Raw genomic sequence first — 18,132 nt, forward strand, 5'->3', positions numbered from 1 at the left:
TCCAACTCAACTTAAACAGGGCTAAGGAGGAATATAAGAGGCAAGCAGACAAAAACAGAAGGGAAGGTGAAAGCATCAGGGTGGGGGACCAGGTGTGGCTGTCAACCCAAGGGTTGCCATTCAAAGGAGGTTGTAAGAAATTAAGACCCAAAAGGCTGGGTCCGTTTGAAGTCATACAGCAGGTCAATCCAGTGGCTTTCAGGCTCCGGTTACCGAACCACATGAAGCTGCACCCAGTTTTTCACAGGTCGTTGCTGTCACCGTATAGAGGAGACAGTGAGGGGAGGGTCACTAGGGGACCAGCAATGGAGGAGAAGGAACACAGCTACCATGTAGCGGAGATCCTCGATTCCAGGTGGAAGGGAGATCAAGTAGAGTATTTGGTAATGTGGGAAGGGGAACCGGAGTCGGAAAACACCTGGGTTAGGGCAGAGGATGTCAATGACGAGGTTTTAATAGAGACTTTTCATCAGAGGTTCCCACGTAAACCTCAGCCTGTAGCGAGGTTCCGAAGGGAATACTTTGCCACCACCGACGAGGAAGAGGAGTTGGAGGGGTTCCCAGATTCTGAAGAGGAGGAGGATTCAGCTGGCCAGGACGACGATCGATGGAGAGAATTGTTCGAGACGTCAGAAGATGAGGAAGATTCGTTTCGGGGTTTTAGCCCTTCACCTCCCAGGGGGGAGGAATTGGGAGGGGGTGAGGGGGGCCCTGGAGGGGAAGTGGATGTCAGGGAACTGCCATCAGAGCATCAGGTGGTGGAGGGACTCAGGCAGGATGAAAGAGACTCAACTGCTGAAGCAGGGACCAGCAGGGGGAGGAGTGGGTCTCTGAGGGAATGCGAGCAGGAGGGAGGGCTCAGGGAGGCTTCCAGCGAGAACAGTGGGGAGGTATCGGAGTCTCCCATAGGGAGACCCATACCTCGCAGGAAACTGTCACGCCGTGAGTCCAGGAGACGCGTTTCCGTTAAGGAACTTCTTTGCTGGAAACGCTTCCGCAGGCAGCCACTGTCGGACTCTACTAGTGACTAGAGCAGACATGTCTGAGGAGCTCCGTCACACACGGAGGTTTGTGGGGCCGCACAAACTCTGAGGGAGCGCGTTTTCACGCACAAGCAGCTAATCAAACCCTCACACTTACACATGTTTTTCTTGGACGATTGATAAATATATTTGTCTGACCCACCAGGATAACAGACAAACCTTTATAAATAAATAAATAAATAGACAGATAGATAGATAAACTGGATTCTCTCTTTTTTAAATATGGCAACCCTACCCACCAGGATAACAGCTATCAGGTTATACATTAAAATAAATGATTTTTATTAATTCATACAAATTACTTACATGTCTAGCATATAATATCCTGGAGACAGCACAAATGTTATTTTATCCATCACAGACGGTCATTTCCAGGAAAGAATATAGTTCAACTGTACTGTTCAGCATAGTCATATCTACAAAGATGCTTGGGAGAGTTTGTATTGAAGACCAGTTTAATTTGTACAGTATATTGAATAAATGAGCACCATATTGCACAAAATTTGTCCAGATTTTCTGTTCCTTTTATCACTAGGTTATGAGTTATTTTCTCAGTGATAGGCAGTCACCATACATGTTTATACCTTAAGTCCAGGATAGTCTCTGTAAGGCCTTCCAGGTTTGACCTATAGAGAACCAAGTGGCCACTAAAAGAATAGTTAGTAAACCTTTATTCTTTATAGCAACATTCAAGGCCTCGAAAGAGGGATAGTAAACACAGTTGGGGCGTAAAATCCATGGCTGCCTGAATTACGTTGGATACTTCTGAGTCCCCCAAATACCTGTATTACCAGGCAACCCTGCTGTAAGTGATAATAAGTCCCCTTACTATCACATCACCACCAGCATCATGGTTGGACTGTAGGTGATATATGGGTATCCACTACCACCTGCATACCACTTTTAAAGTATTTTCTAATATACACAGAAGCAGATTTTGCTGAGACCCAGGCCCATCACATCTGTTTCCGAAACCATTTTTCAAACCAATCAAGGCCCTCATTTGGTTGTTGATTATCGTGTTATATATAAGAAACGAGGCCTTTACAGCCACAAGAAAATAATTTCATCAAACCATGTCATAGTCCTAGAGGCATGTAATTTAATGATTGGGTTTCAGATGATATCACAAAATCGATGTAATTGCAGCCCCCACCCTCCAGCTCTGTTACCTATATCTACCCTAAGTTGTTCTTGTGGAATTAGATTTCTGTTTTGAAAGAAATATAATCCTGCCTTTTTCTCAAACTAAGAAATTTTCCCCCTCGTAAACGTCTTAATGATTTGAATAGTTGCCTGTAACACTTTCTCCTGTGCCTTCAGTGTTCATAATGGACATAAAGGGGGCCTTTTCAGTCGATGATGCCTAATTTACCCTCGATTTTGTATAGTGCATTTCCTTTCAATAAATGCCCACTGAGACAGCAAGGGCGGAAGGTTATATCCTTTCATTTTTCTTGCTTGCTTTCTCAAGCTTTTTCTATGCTTTTATGGTAATACTAATTTGGTGAAAATGTCATGCTTTGTGCTTCATATTTAGAGGTCTGAGTGCACCAGTTGGGACAATATTCCTCTCTTACATAGCAGGAATGAATCTTTAAAGAAGGAGTGACTCTGGGAAGGATTAATATTACTGTTCTATAAAACGCTGCCTGGAAAGACCCAGCAGCATCAGCAGCTTGCATAATTTATAGATCCAATTGGCAGAACTAAAGAGAACTATTCCTCTTCTGATCAGCTTACAAACTTAATCTAGATGTAAACAAATATGAGCCAGTTGCTGCACGTTAGGTTGCAAGACTACAAGGAAGTGAAGTTGCCCGTAGGTGAGTATATTTCTTTCTGTTGAATGCTGTGTTTCTGTTTGTTTTCTCAGATAGCCGTGGTTATGGGTTCATGTACAGCAGGAGGAGCCTATGTCCCTGCAATGGCTGATGAAAGTATAATAGTTGGCAAGCAAGGGACGATTTTTTTGGGAGGTCCTCCATTGGTGAGTGCATGGTTTTGAACGGATTTTGTAGGATTTCCTGCTTTTGTTATAACATATAACTGTGTCACAGGCTTCTATGAAGAAATGGGGTCACACCAAAAACAATACCTGCCCTAGCTGTATCCCAGATAGTTGAGGAAAATGTCTGAGATAATATGTGTTCTATCATCCAGCCACTTTCCTTCCTGTTGTTGTTGTTGTTTAGTTGTTTAGTCGTGTCCGACTCTTCGTGACCCCATGGACCAGAGCACGCCAGGCACTCCTGTCTTCCACTGCCTCCCGCAATTTGGTCAAACTCATGCTGGTAGCTTCGAGAACACTGTCCAACCATCTCATCCTCTGTCGTCCCCTTCTCCTTGTGCCCTCCATCTTTCCCAATATCAGGGTCTTTTCCAGGGAGTCTTCTCTTCTCATGATGTGGCCAAAGTATTGGAGCCTCAGCTTCAGGATCTGTCCTTCCAGTGAGCACTGAGGGCTGATTTCCTTCAGAATGTATAGGTTTGATCTTCTTGCTGTCCATGGGACTCTCAAGAGTCTCCTCCAGCACCATAATTCAAAAGCATTTTCCTTCCTGTATCCTTTTCAATGTGATGTAAACTATTATTTCCTTAACTATATCCAATTCTGCTTTTTAATTATAAACATCCATTTTCCAATATTTTGTCAGTCCTTAATTAAAAACAGAGCTAACACATTAAAGGGGAAACATGATACGGAACTTTTAGAACTTTGGAAATTTGTAGTTGTTGAAATATATTTCAATAAAAAGTGGCAGCCACTACCTAGATTTCTTTTACCAAGATGATGTGTTGTCTGTTTGAAATCAAACCTTTATTAGGCATTATGCAAATAAGAACCATAAAAGAGAGAATAACATGTAAAAGCCTTGAGATATATATAAAAAGGCAGCAGTTGGCTACATACATATATATATATATACATATAGAATCAGTGGTTTTCCTTGTTAACCTGCTCCTTGGAGGGCTGCTACCAAAAACTCAGCTACCCCCGCCGTTACCCTTTGGTCAACGTCGGATAGGCAGAATCCCACACATTCACCTTGCTGGGGTTCCAGACCACCCAAAAGGGGGGACAGCACGCGTTGACGGAGCGTACCGTACAATGGGCAATGGAAGAGAATATGCTCTACAGTGTCCGGGACATTCATAGAGCATCTGCAGAATCTCTTGTTTCTAGGGATGTTTTGATATCTTCCCCAGACAAATGCTGAGGGAAAAACATTCAACCGGGCCAGCATAAAAGCCCTACGTTGGGCTGGGATTATTAATTTAGTGATGTAATTGGCTCTGCTATCTAAGATATTTAAATCATAGAATATGGGGGAGCAAATTTTGTTTACAGCTGCCATAATATTTTGTCTCTCGACATCCTTTAGTCTTGTTAGGATATTATGGAAAATGTATTGCTCGTTAGAATTGTACAGGGGCTCCAGCTCGATGCCTAAAGATTCAATCTTTTTTTCGAGGAACTGATACCATCTTGATTTATAGGAGTCTTTGAGCAAATCAGCGAGCAGGCTTGATGGAGAGCAGCGAAAATGGCAGCGTAACCAGTACTTTATTGAGGTGGACCAGGCCCAGTATTCCATTGTGTGTATACCTATTTCTGCACACATTGTTTCATATTTGATCACAGCTGGGAGTCCAAGAATACGTCTCAAGGTGGAGCTGCTGGATGTGTTGTCAAAGCCGAAACATGCACATTTCATTGCTTAGCTTGCAGGGATAATGGCTTCAGCGTGGGAAGTGTTTTCCTGGGTCAGGAATAGTGTTCTGGTACAAAAGTAATCAGCAGAAGCAGACACAGAAAATCAATAGGTACCTTTGGATGACGAAACTCTGCCATTTAGCCCTAATTAATTTGTTACTTAATTTCCTGCTTGAATTTTCAGCACTAATTATATCACTTTAGAAAAATGGAACAGACTCAGAGCTTATTGATTAGTTTTAAGTGTAATTTTTTTTGGAAACAAATGTTTTTTTTAAAAAAATAGGTAGCTTTGAGGCTGCTAAGTTGAATGGAGATTTGAGGCAGGCAGGCTCTGCTTAGCATCAGATAATATTAAAATTAGGTTTTGGGGAAATGATTCTGTATTTGTCTTTAAGGATTGGCCACTCCTAGCTGCAGCACAAATTCCTTACTCTTGTGCTGGATCCAGCACAAAATCCCTCACTCTTACATTTAAATTTATTCATGCCCCACGACCCACTCCTTCAGCTACACTTCCCACAGTCATAAAAAAGTCTCCAGCTCCCTTAAACAACTCTGCTGTTTCTCCTTGCTTCCCCTTATGCCTGGAGCTCTCTCTCCTGCAACACCGCCTCTCCCCCATTTTCTGTGTCTTCTTTGGCACACCCTTTCAGTCTTCTCTCCTGATATGATCACCCTTAAATCTGTTCCTGAACTGAACACATGTTCTTCCAATTTTACTGTTTAACTTTAGATAATAAGATCCTGGAAGTCTTTATAAAGTGACATACATATTAATAGTGCTTCTTAAATAATCATAATAATGATTTTATGTTACTTGGTTATATTTTTATGGCATTTAAAACTCTACTCAATCAGCTATGTCCACTGAGCATAGTGCAAAGTGCTCCATCCCGTCTTCCCTTTCCAGCTTGAGTTCCCTCTCTTTTCTTTCCAGCATTAGTATTATGTAGCAGTATGTCTGAACCAACTGTGTAGACCAGTGTTTATTACTAGGTTCAAACCTTGGTTTATATGGGCCAAAGTAGTGAACTGAAGAGATTCTTGGATGAGAGTTGGGGGAAATAACAGGCAGGGTCCAAAGCCTGAAAATTTCAAAGATTATTGTAGTTAACTTTTAAAAAAACACATAATTGCATTGCTGCTTATCTTTGGAAGCTATTTTGGAAGCCTTTTCAGCTATGGGCTAAAATTGCTTTAAATATATAAATAGCATCCCTAGTTCTATGAACTTCTGTGCTGAGACTTTGTTTTTGTATTTTAGGTTAAAGCAGCAACAGGGGAGGAGGTATCAGCAGAAGATCTTGGTGGTGCTGATCTTCACTGCAGGTAAAACAAAACACTCTTCTCCACCTTCAGTACATTTTAATGGAACGTGCCTTAAATTATGTTGCTTTGAACTGTTGTTGCATTCCCCTTGCTTTAAATAATGGTGGGCTCTTCTGCTATCAATGGATATTACCACTAAATGCTTGCCCTTTATTTCTCAAGTTCCCTTTGTGTTTGGGTTCTATGGCATGTCATTCCCTGCCCCCCTCCCAAAAGTATTTCACCATTGAATAGTAGATAAAAATATATTGATTAATAACATGCCATGGTCTTGTATTTTAAATCTGTGCAGAAAATCTGGTGTAACTGATCACTATGCTTTGGATGATAATCATGCACTCCATTTAGCGAGGAAAGTGGTGAGAAGTTTGAATTACCAGAAGAAAGTAGACGTGAGTATGTTTTGTTCAGTTTCCTTTGAAGCGATGTATGAAATAGAATACTTAGAATGTGGCTTTGGTAGCAGTGCTGTGCATTTAAAGTTTCCATTTGCACTGTGGCCTGTTGCAAACATAAGACAGCTGGTTTCTTAATCATGGTTAGATTGAGAGTGGATCGCAAGCTCATGTGTTCCCTCCCTTCTCCCATTTGGATTCTACCCATCCTCCCTTGTTAACACTATCCCTGGAGCAGTGTGTTATCAGTACGGTCACTAGGCCAGGTTTACGCTAGGCCAGATTTTGACATAAGGGGTTGTATTCAACAAAGTGATACTTAGTAGAGCCATTGAAATTAATGCACATGAAAAAGTGAAGTCCATTAATTTTAAGAGGTCTACTCTGAGTGAACTTCAACCATGGCTTTGAGGAGTTCATCTGGGGGGAGTGGGTGGGAGATGGAGTAAGCAGGTCTGTCCTTGTCTGATGATGTATTAAACTTAGTTCAGAAAATGAAGAGTTATGCCTGCACTGGCCCTGACTAGATATTAGACTATTACATTTTCAGACCTACAATTTAACTTTCAGACCTACAATTTAGGATAGCATACACCATCCATCCTATCCTCCTGTCGCACACAAATTCATCTAACCTTCCTATTCCAGGGTTATGTGTGATTGTCATGAAACCATGGGTGTTCCTGAACTCTGATTGTGGTGCTCAGTGTGAGTTTAGGATCATGGTAGTATCACCTACTTGAGCAGGGCTGAAGCTGAAAACACCTGCAAGGAAAAGCCTCCTTTGGTCTCAGGGAGAGAGAGTTGGGAGGAGAGCCCTGCTGTGCCCTCCCTCTTCTGTCCTCCTCCTCTTCCAGGGGTGACCCATTGGGCTTTAAGGCTAATTTCTGCAAAGGCCAGCTGCTAAGTCTCAGCACAGTCCAGTGTGCCTCTTTTGCCCCCTAGCGGCTCAGACTGAGGAGAGCCAGTGTGGTGTAGTGGTTAAGAGCGGTTGACTTGTAATCTGGTGAACCTGGTTCACATCTCTGCTCCTCCACATGTAGCTGCTGGGTGACCTTGGGCTAGTCACACTTCTCTGAAGTCTCTCAGCCCCACTCACCTCACAGAGTGTTTGTTGTGGGGGAGGAAGGAGATTGTTAGCCGCTTTGAGACTCCTTAGGGTAGTGATAAAGCGGGATATCAAATCCAAACTACTACTACTACTCTTCTTCTTCGTCGTCTTCTTCTTCTTCACCACAGCAAGACTTGTGCAAAAATAGGGTGCCAGGTACTATATATGATACCCCATTCCCAGTCCCTTAACCAGGGTTCAATTTTCTTTCTATCTTTTCTTTCTATCTTTTATTTAATTTGATTTCTTACCCACCTTTTCCTATATCCAATGCCCTTTTAAAATGTATTAGGGAAGGGGGATTATTGGGTTTTTTAATTTTCATTTTTATTATGTATTTTATGTTTTTATATTGTGATTTTATGTTGTAACCACCCTTAGACCTGCGGGTGTAGGGTGGTATACTAATTTAATAGATAATAGGGTCCTAAGGTGAGTTACAACAATAAAATATATAATTACAAAACAAATAACTTGTAGGTCAGAATTGAGCCATAAAGCTGTTTTGGAAATGTGTAAATTACTGCTGGAACTTAGGAAGAGCTGCGAGGAAGAGAGAAAAGTTCCAAGAATCCAAGATAAGTTTAACTGTCATGCTGAATGAATTGTTACTCAGATGCAAACACTTGAGCCCGAGTTGGTTATAGAGAGAGACTCTGGAAGCCTGGAGGAAAATATTGATGAATGTTTTGATTAATTTGTGGGTTTTTTTGTACTTTAAATTATTGCAGGTGACAATAGAACCATCGGAAGAACCTTTGTTTCCTGCTGATGAACTTTATGGGATAGTTGGAGAGCAGCTTAAAAGAAATTTTGATGTTAGAGAGGTATAAATACAAAATATTGCTGCCATGATTGTCTATTTTGTATTGTTTTAAATGTATCTGCTGCTTACTTGTTTTTTGTTTGCTACATCACCTTGAGACAATTGTGAAGAAGGTGACTGATGACGGTGATGATAACAACTACTTTCTATAATAAACGGGCTTTCAATTTCAAACACGTTCAGCCTAGTGTGTTCCTTCAGCTGGTAGTAATGAAGCCCAGTTACTTGGAATTTAATATCAATCTAATACAAAAGAGAATGTGATCTTAAAAATATTATCTGTTGTAACGAAGAATGAACTAATAATGTGTCTCTTGTTTGTTTTTCTACTTAAGGTCATTGCTAGACTTGTAGATGGAAGTAAATTCGATGAATTTAAATCCTTATACGGGGATACCTTAATCACAGGTATTATTTTTAGGTGATTAGAAATCAGATTTTCTGCTACACATTTCAGAAAGTAGTTTATTTGTTTGAATGGACTTGGACACTTCTTATGATATCAGAACCAAATTTGCATAATGGTTCATGAGATCAGGGAGCAGGTGCCATTTTGAATCAAGATGGTGAACAGAACCTTTCAAAACTGCACCTATTTCCCCCGCTTATTTCAAAACTGAACTGATTTTTTGTTTTTTATTTACAATTCATGAGGAACACCAGGTATGAAGCTGCTACTATTTAATATGTTGGAATATGGGTATGTTTGCATTTTAAAAATACTTTGTAAGAGCTTGTGGAAAATTAACAATTCATATAATTTATATGGAAGAATTGTGGCTGCAGGCCTAAAATTCTTATTCTTAGAATACTGATTTCATTCAAAAGGTGTTGAAATGTTTTATGCTTTCATTGTGAGATACATGTGCAATTTTCTCTTATTCTCATTTCCCCCTCTAGGATTTGCTCGGATATTTGGTTATCCGGTAGGAATAATTGGAAACAATGGTGTCCTTTTTTCAGAATCTGCAAAGAAGGCAAGTATAACATACGTTATTGAAGCTCTGCCTTCCAGACTTTCATTATTGCTGAGAACAAAGCAATTGCTGATAACTACATTCATAGCAGGTAATTAATTACCTTTTTGGTGGTTACTTATGACTATAAGAAGCATAACCAAGTCTAAAAAATAAAATAATTTCATGTTTACATTTTCTTACATTTTCTGGCAGGGATGGGGAACCTGTAGCCTTCCAGATGTTGCTGGACTGGAACTCCAATTATCCCTTTTTATGTTGGCTGGGGAATTGTGGTCCGGGACATCTTCATGGCCACAGGCTCCCCATCCCTGTTTTAAGGAAATATAATTACTCTTGCTGATTTTAGTTGTAAATACAGTGGTACCTCAGGTTAAGTACTTAATTCGTTCCGGAGGTCTGTACTTAACCTGAAACTGTTCTTAACCTGAAGCACCACTTTAGCTAATGGGGCCTCCTGCTGCTGCCGCGCCACCGGAGCATGATTTCTGTTCTTATGCTGAAGCAAAGTTCTTAACCTGAAGCACTATTTCTGGGTTAGCGGAGTGTGTAACCTGAAGCGTATGTAACCCGAGGTACCACTGTATGCCCAACAGGAAGAAACACTTAGAACAGTGTTTCCCAACCTTTTTTGGGCAAAGGCACACTTGTTTCATGAAAAAAATCTCGAGGCACACCACCATTACAGCCCCGTGACGTCAGCGCGCAGCGTCACGCCGGGAGGGACATGAATTGCTAGAAAATTACATAATCACCTCCTTGAGGGCTGGCTCATCTTCTCCGAAGGCAGAACCCCATTAATTAACAGCACAGACTCACACCATAGCCAAGACGAGGGGGGGGGGGGAAACCTCAGTCATGCACAGTCATGCACATGTGGGGGCTAAATGAGGACGAAGACCGGGCAGAGAGCAGGGTTCAAATCACCCCACCTGGCCAGGACAATCCCTGGGTGCTCCCTTGGGCCACTCGCCTGACCCACCTCGCAGGGCTGTTGTTGCGAGGATAACACGGGGAGAACCACGCGCGCCCCCGGGAGCTCCTTGGAGGAGAAAGCGGGCGATGAATGCAATGCACGAAATATATGAGAGGCGACCAGGTTTTGCAGGTGAGGGGCCCCCGCCAGCCTCCGCTTCCAACACCTGGCGCAACGACGCCGAAGTTTCCCCCCGGGCTCGGCTCGGGGAGCAGCGCTGCTCCCCCCCGGCTCCCCTTCGCCCTCCCGGCTCTCTCTGCTGCCCACTGGGGACCCCCCTCACCTGCCAAGTCCGGAGCGCCGGTGGAAGTTGCATGCATGCATGCAGGGCACCGCATTGCCATTGCATTGCACTGCACTCCATGCAACGCCTGCACGCATGCATTGCCTTGCCCGCCCGCCAAGGGTCCGATGCGTCCCCTCCGGCGCTGATGCAGCATTGCAAAAATAACACCCCCCCCGACGCAGCCCTACCTGGGGGCAGCCTCCGCCTCCGCCGCTCCGCCTCCGCGGGGATCCCCGGGCTCCATCCTGCCGCCCGATCTCCGCGGGGGCACAGGCAGGCTGCGCGGGGTCTGCGCGGAAGAGCCCCTGCCCACCCGGTCGCCGCCGCGCTCATTCCATGGCCGGGAGAAGAGCGCTTCAAACAAAACGCCCGACCCGCCAGGCCACGCTGGGAAACGTAGTTCGCGCACCCCGCGCGGGCGCGGAGCCCAAGGGCGAGGGGACTACGGATCCTGGCAGCGCCGGAGACGGAGGGGGAGAGGCCGGGTGCAGGGATGGAGGGACGGGTGGGCGAGCGAGTGAGTGAGTGGCAGCCGCCAAGCCTTGGCCGAGAGCCAGGAAGGGCCTCCCCGGAGGAGGAGGAGGGAGGCGCAGAGCGGGAGGGAGGGAGGGAACCCCAGGGGTCATCTAGTGACGGCGCCCCAATCGAAAATTTGACTTAAAAAAAAAATCTTTTGAATTTTTTAATTTTTCCCGCGGCACACCAGGCAACATCTCGCGGCACACTAGTGTGCCACGGAACAGTGGTTGGGAAACACTGACTTAGAAGACATTCTGTCATAGATTTATTGTCTAATAGTGTGTGTATGTAATAATACTGACTTACCTTTCAGTGTTGTTGTAAGGGTTACAACTAGATAGTGCATGGGAAACACTTTGAACATTTGTACAGATGCTAAGTATGATTATTAACAAAGTTACGAAAGCTTTTTCTCAAGACCTGCCACGCTGCAAGAATTTTTTAGTCTAACCTGCTATTTTGTCACTCTTAATGGCAGTGATCTAACGTACTATTTCTAGCATTCCGTACCATAGCAAACTTGTTTCCTCAGTTATTACCACCTACCATTTATCACATCCTTATGTGTTGAAACTTGCTTCAAATCTATTTTAGCAGTTATTGGGGAATGAGTAACTTCTTCATGAATCAGCTGTTTACGAAGATAAGTAACACTAACTGGGAAAAGTTGTTTTATTCTGAAGCAATTTGAGAGTATTACTACAGTTAGAAAAAATAACAGACAAGCTGATGCTCAGGTATAGGGTCATTTCCAACGGAGGGAATTGGGAAAGTGCAATTATGTGTTGGAATGTTTGTTTTTTTAATTAGATAAGCATTATATACATGTAAAAGATTGTGATACACACACACACACACACACACACACACACACACACACACACATCAACTTAATAAAACATTGTCATGGAAGCACCTATTGGTTTTAACAATAGATGGGATTGAAGATAAGCTGTTCAACAATTAACTGCCAGTAGGTCCCTTTACCTTTTAGATAAACTATCTTTTTACTGTCTTTACAGGGCACCCATTTTATTCAGCTTTGTTGTCAGAGAAACATTCCCATTGTATTTCTGCAAAACATCACAGGTCTGTGACTCATTATGATTTATGTAGCTGAATTTCAGGGGAAATAAATTATTTGGAGCTGCAGATTCATTGCATAGCCCCCAGGCAACTAAATACGTAGTAGTAATAAATATATTCCTATCCATTATTTATAACCTTTATTTGTTTTTTTAGGAGGGCTGTAGAGCTGACATTAAGTAAAGTGTTATTAAAGTGTCTTAAAATCTAAGCAGTATATAATGACTGAAATTAAGAACAAGAAACCCTGTCCTGAAGGTGTACAATCAGCAAGGACTGTTATCTTAAAGTAAGAATAGATTAATACCTTAAATAGTGAGGAAGCTATTTATGTTGTGTTTTGGTTGGGGTGGGCCCAGTAAAGGTGTTACCTTACTGTTGCTTTTGGATTCTCTCCCCACCCCCTCTGCAATGGACCAGTAAGATTACTTTGCAAAATTGGTTGACATTGATCTTGCTGCTTTTATAATTCACTAGGTTTCATGGTTGGTAAGGATTATGAAGCTGGTGGAATAGCAAAAGATGGAGCCAAGATGGTAACTGCTGTAGCATGTGCCAATGTGCCTAAAATAACAGTACTAATTGGAGGTTCCTATGGAGCTGGAAATTATGGGATGTGCGGAAGAGCATATAGGTGAGTATGTTCCTAGAATTAGTTAACTGTTAAATGCAGTTGTGGCTCAGGCAGACTATGTCACCTGTGTTTATTCACCTTATACAGGTGAATTAGTGAATGTATACATTCGTATGTCCTACTCATTGTATTAAATCCCTTGGTCATTCCAGTTACATGGTGCTCATGCCACTTTGTATGTGTAATGTTGCAGTATCCTGGCACAGAAAATAAAATACCCCTTCTTTATAGCTAGAAAAACTTGATGAAAATTTTGATGCTCACTGTAGGCACCAATGGATAATTAAGCGGTATAACAACTCTGCTGAATGAATTAAATAAATGGCATGGTTAAGGAAAATGGTGGATCTTTGCTGCTTTCATATTATGCAAATCACAATGACAGTAAGGAAGTTTAGGTACATGATGGAGCAGGTCTTTGAAACTCTTCCTGTCCCTGTGCCCCTCAAACATAAAATAAAATTAGAATAATTCTGGAGTAGGAAATTTGGGGGAAAAGCAGGAGATTTGTGCCCTGTGTTAGTTTGTTTTATCTTTTTCAGTCCCAGATTCCTTTTTATGTGGCCAAATGCTCGGATCTCAGTTATGGGAGGAGAGCAAGCTGCAATGGTTTTGGCTACAATAGCCAAGGACCGAAAAGCAAGGGAAGGGAAGCAGGTAAGTATTTTTTGTTATTGATGTGGGTAAGAAGACAGGTGTAAATCTGGGAATGGGGCAGGGAGAGAGATGTGAGATTGAAGCTTTCTGGTTCTTGTTCTTGTCATGCTAACCTATGGTCTTATGCAACCAGTGTGCAATATCGCTTCTTAATATATAAAAGTGTAGCTCTTGCAGACTAAAATCCCACTTTCTTTCCATATCAATCCACTAGCTAACTGAAGAGGAGGAAAAAACTCTCAAAGAGCCAATCATCCGGAGGTTTGAAGAGGAAGGCAGTCCCTACTACTCTAGTGCACGGTAACCTATAGATTATAGTTTAACATGCTACGGTGTTTTGCTTCCACACACCCCCTCGCCACCACAACCTGTGGTGGTGGTTCTGATAAAGCTTAAGCTGCAGAGATGTTGGATTGTCACGAGGGTCAGATAGGTAATGCCTTACTCTTCCATTAGCGGAACAGAGACTTGATTGGATCAGGCCCTTTATTATCAACTATTTATTAAACATTGTTAATGTGCAAAGTGTTCAGTCCTGTGCACCCACAAAATTGGTAAATATAATCAACACTCCAATTTAACAGATGAAATACTGAGGTTCAAATATAATAACTCGAGTTAAGGCTATTCCACGTACCTGAGGGCACTGGCGGAGGAAGAGTGCGGGGGGATTGCATCGCCCCTGGCAGCATGTCCCGGTGGGGTGCCATCACGGCTGCCCCCCCTGCCTGCGCTGGGCGCCATGCCCCCAGGATGCGTGCCAGCCCCTGCCTGCTCCTCCACTGCCTGAGGGGGATGTGAAGTCTGATAATCAAGGATCAAGTTCAGTACTCTTATTTACCAGCCGAAACTGGCTTTTCATGATCTGCTAGAGATAAATTTACATGGATCATTTTGTGTTTTACTAGGCATGAGGGCAGCCAGCATCTCTCTTAGAATTACTAAAGCAGAGTGTATGTTTATTATGCTATTTAAAAGTTTTTATTTAGTAATAGTAGCAAGCCATATCTTTCTTGTGATAATTCAAGAAACGCATTTGAAGAATGCTAGAGCTTTTATCTTCCAAAAAGCAAATGAAACTGTTTTACCACAGAGGATATATTTTACTTGCATTTGAATTACCACCTTGTAAATCTGATCAGTCAGATTTATTAAAAGGTGTTAATAAGTGTGAGTTTAAACACAAAATTTCACTGTCTATTATTCATTGTCCTACTGCCAACACCAAACAATTGCAAGAACCTGGGGCAATCTTTTTTCTTGAGAGTTGACATAGCAGGCTGTGTTGCATGTTGTCGCTAAGACATTGTTTAGCATTATGAGAACAAACTGCAATGAGCCTTGCAGGGCTTGCTTGCTCCCATCTTCCCCTCTCCTGATCCCAAACAACTGCAAAGAGGTTAAGCTCACAGCTTGCCATGTTGTCTGAACCCAGACAAACTGTGACTAATGTTACATATACCTGGTTGCCATAAACCAGCTTATTCAAACCACAGTCAACATTGACTGTAGTTTTGCAGGGTTCAGATGATAGGCTAAAGCGCAGTTATACTAAAGCATTAATTTCCTATCTATTGGCCATTCCAGAGGAAGAAAAGAGTTTGCAATCCTGAGGTCCACTACAATTTGTTCTCAGAATGCTAAAGCATGGTTTTATCATTAACGCCCAAAGGCATCCAGCGTTTGTTAATTACTCAGTTCTCACAGACTTATCTATATAGTAGTAGCCTATCTTGTACTCCTTGCTGTCAACTGGAAATTCATGGTCTTTGATATAGATTGGCCTTAGCAATAAATACGAATCTGGGTGATTCATCTCAGTTGCAAAAATACGTGTGGTTAAACCGCTTGAGGACCTGGCTTTGTCCAGCTGTCACAAAATTTCATATGTCTCCCCAGGCCAGAAGGGACAAATAAATACATGTATTTTCATCTTTTATTATTGGATTATACTGCAGTCAAGAAAACTTCTCATTGAACTAATTACATTAAAAAAATTATCATCAGACTGTATGTGCTTAAACCAAATCCTTAATTTGGAGGTATTTTCCCCCTCTCTGTGTTGTCTTCTTGGATATAATAACTGGAGGCCCTTTATAATTTTTATATGTGTTAAAGGCCTGAAAAATAATTGGATTTTTAAGCATGCAGTATGTGCCTAGTTGTGATACAAGAAACATCTGCCTTTCAGCGGATGATCTTATAAGCAGTCTATTAGTTATTGGTTGTACAAAGGTTATTTTAACTTTAGGCTTTTAAACTTGTCACTAATAAGGAATGTTCAGTAATTGTGATGAAAAGGCTAAAAATTAGAGGCATTCCATCATTTTTTGCTTTTAAATTTGAGATCTTCATGAGAGAACATTTCAGACATGTTTGGTCTGCCTCTACCTATGTGGTGCTTGACCTTTTCAGTAATAAAGTATCTCTGATGCTCTTCAGATCCATCATTAAATTGCTGCATTGCTAAAGTACTTAGAAAAAATAGGATCTACTAAGAACATTTCATATGCAACCTCATTGAAAGGAATAGGAATTGCACAAGCGCACAACTGTGATTGCATAGTTTGTATCACCTGATATAATTGGGCATTCTAGATTCCCTTTTCCAATTCAGCTTCATGAACTTTGTTGAAGGTACCTCTAATGATCCCCTGCTTGTCATAAGCAGGGTTTTAGGTGGTAAAAGGTAAAGGACCCCTGGACAGTTAAGTCCAGTCAAAGGCGACTATGGGGTGCGACACTCATCTCGCTTTTCAGGCCGAGGGAGCCAGCGTTTGTCCACAGACAACTTTCCAGGTCATGTGGCCAGCATGACTAAACTGCTATTGGTGCAACGGAGCACCGTGACGGAAACCATAGCGCATGGAAACGCTGTTTACCTTCCTGCCACAGTGGTACCTATTTATCTACTTGCACTGGTATGCTTTCGAACTGCTAAGTTGGCAGAAGCTGGGACAGAGCAATGGGAACTCGCCCGTCGCACAGATTTGAACTGCTGACCTTCTGATCAGCAAGCTCAAGAGGCTCGGTGGCTTAGACCACAGCGCCACCCGCATGCAATAATTGGTAGCAAGAGCTCCAAAAGCCTGTTTTGTGCACACAAATTATATGTACAGTACTTTATGCCCTAAGCATTGAAATATACATCCACCAAGTGGAAGTGGAAATATTTCCCCTTGACTGGTGTTTCTAGTGGGTAAAAGTCTGTATGCTTAAGTTCAAGAGGAAAAGCCATCATTGTCTTGAAAGACACTAGTCTGTGCTACAGGGGTGTCAGAACTACAATGAGGCAAAAAAGGGGGAAGCTCCTCCTTTAAACTCTTTTTCTATTTTCTGATCCACCACTGACTCCTTTGATCCACTCTGGCTACTATTAGCACCTGTGGGGCATTTTGCTGCTGCTCTGGCTTGCTGTACGCTTAGGAAGTACTGTTTGTTTCATAAGATTATTTCCCTCAGAGCTGCAATATCAATATACAAATGCAGTTCTTTTTGACATCAACAAAAAGTTTTCTCATTGAATTTGTGACACAAATCAGAATGATTTCTATAAAAGATATTAAGAGAATGCTAGATTATAAAGTCAAATAAAAGGAAATTTTATTGACATTAGTATAAGGCCAAGTATCTGAATCTTGGACAAATTGCCAGGATCTGTGTGAATCTGCAGTAGTGGATCCAGTGACATTTTTGGATCGAGACCTTCAGAGAGCAAGGTCAATTTGGTTTTTGTTTGACCTTCTTCTGGGTTAAACGGAACAGTGCATGCTTAAGGGAGCTTTATTCATGATTCCTATGCCTGAGTCTCTGGTTCTAGTTCCTTGCAGCTGCTTTCATAGATCCCAGTAAGTGGATTTGAATTTTGTGTGTAGCACCCAACAAATGACATTTCTGCTTATTTGTTGGGGATATTGGGGAGGCAGATTCCAGTCTCCCCATCACTTCTTCAGCGGGTGATCGGCGGTATTAACAGTGACAGTGTGCTGCATGCGTGTTTGTATACAGTGGTGCCCCGCAAGACGAATGCCTCGCAATACAAAAGTTCGCTAGACGAAAGTTTTTTCCGTTCGCGATTTGCCTCGCAAGACGAATTTCCCCTATGGGCTTGCTTCGCAAGACGAAAACGTCTCGCGACTTTTTTTCTTTGACTAAAAACAAAGACATGTTTTGTTTATAAAGTTAATTTATTTTCCCTTAAATTTTTGAACTGCTCTTTACAGTATGTGTGACTTTAAAGAGCAGTTAATAAACTGTTGTTGTACCAAATTTGGCTTTGTTTGGACTTTTTTTGACCATAGGAACGCATTAATTGATTTTCAATGCATTCCTATGGGATTTCGTGATTCGCAAGATGAAAAATTCGCTAGACGACAAAACTTGCGGAACGAATTAATTTCGTCTTGCGGGGCACCACTGTATATTATTTTGCAAATCACTCTGTATGCACACTGTGGTGTTTATATTGGTACTGTGATCTTTGTACTATAAAATTGTACAGGAGGCAGAAGGAGGCAGAACAGTGCATTTTTAAAAAATGGAGGTACATTTCTTTATTAGCTGTGTGTATAA

The 18,132-nt window shown here is 42.1% G+C and overlaps 1 protein-coding gene across 1 annotated transcript in view; it reads left to right on the forward strand.

The window, feature by feature from the left end:
- MCCC2 (methylcrotonyl-CoA carboxylase subunit 2) overlaps window positions 1-18,132 on the forward strand; it is a 37,422-nt gene that overhangs the window by 15,307 nt on the left and 3,983 nt on the right. The window contains exons 7-16 of the mRNA XM_081212503.1: window positions 2,920-3,033; window positions 6,029-6,093; window positions 6,386-6,485; window positions 8,331-8,426; window positions 8,761-8,833; window positions 9,326-9,402; window positions 12,206-12,272; window positions 12,747-12,903; window positions 13,446-13,560; window positions 13,775-13,860. Of these exons, the coding sequence (XP_081068629.1) occupies window positions 2,920-3,033; window positions 6,029-6,093; window positions 6,386-6,485; window positions 8,331-8,426; window positions 8,761-8,833; window positions 9,326-9,402; window positions 12,206-12,272; window positions 12,747-12,903; window positions 13,446-13,560; window positions 13,775-13,860 (950 nt within the window). The remainder of the gene's footprint in view (window positions 1-2,919; window positions 3,034-6,028; window positions 6,094-6,385; window positions 6,486-8,330; window positions 8,427-8,760; window positions 8,834-9,325; window positions 9,403-12,205; window positions 12,273-12,746; window positions 12,904-13,445; window positions 13,561-13,774; window positions 13,861-18,132) is intronic.

The sequence above is a fragment of the Podarcis bocagei genome (assembly GCF_964188305.1).
Source record: "Podarcis bocagei genome assembly, chromosome: 11".
In the NCBI taxonomy this organism is placed as follows: Eukaryota; Metazoa; Chordata; class Lepidosauria; order Squamata; family Lacertidae; genus Podarcis; species Podarcis bocagei.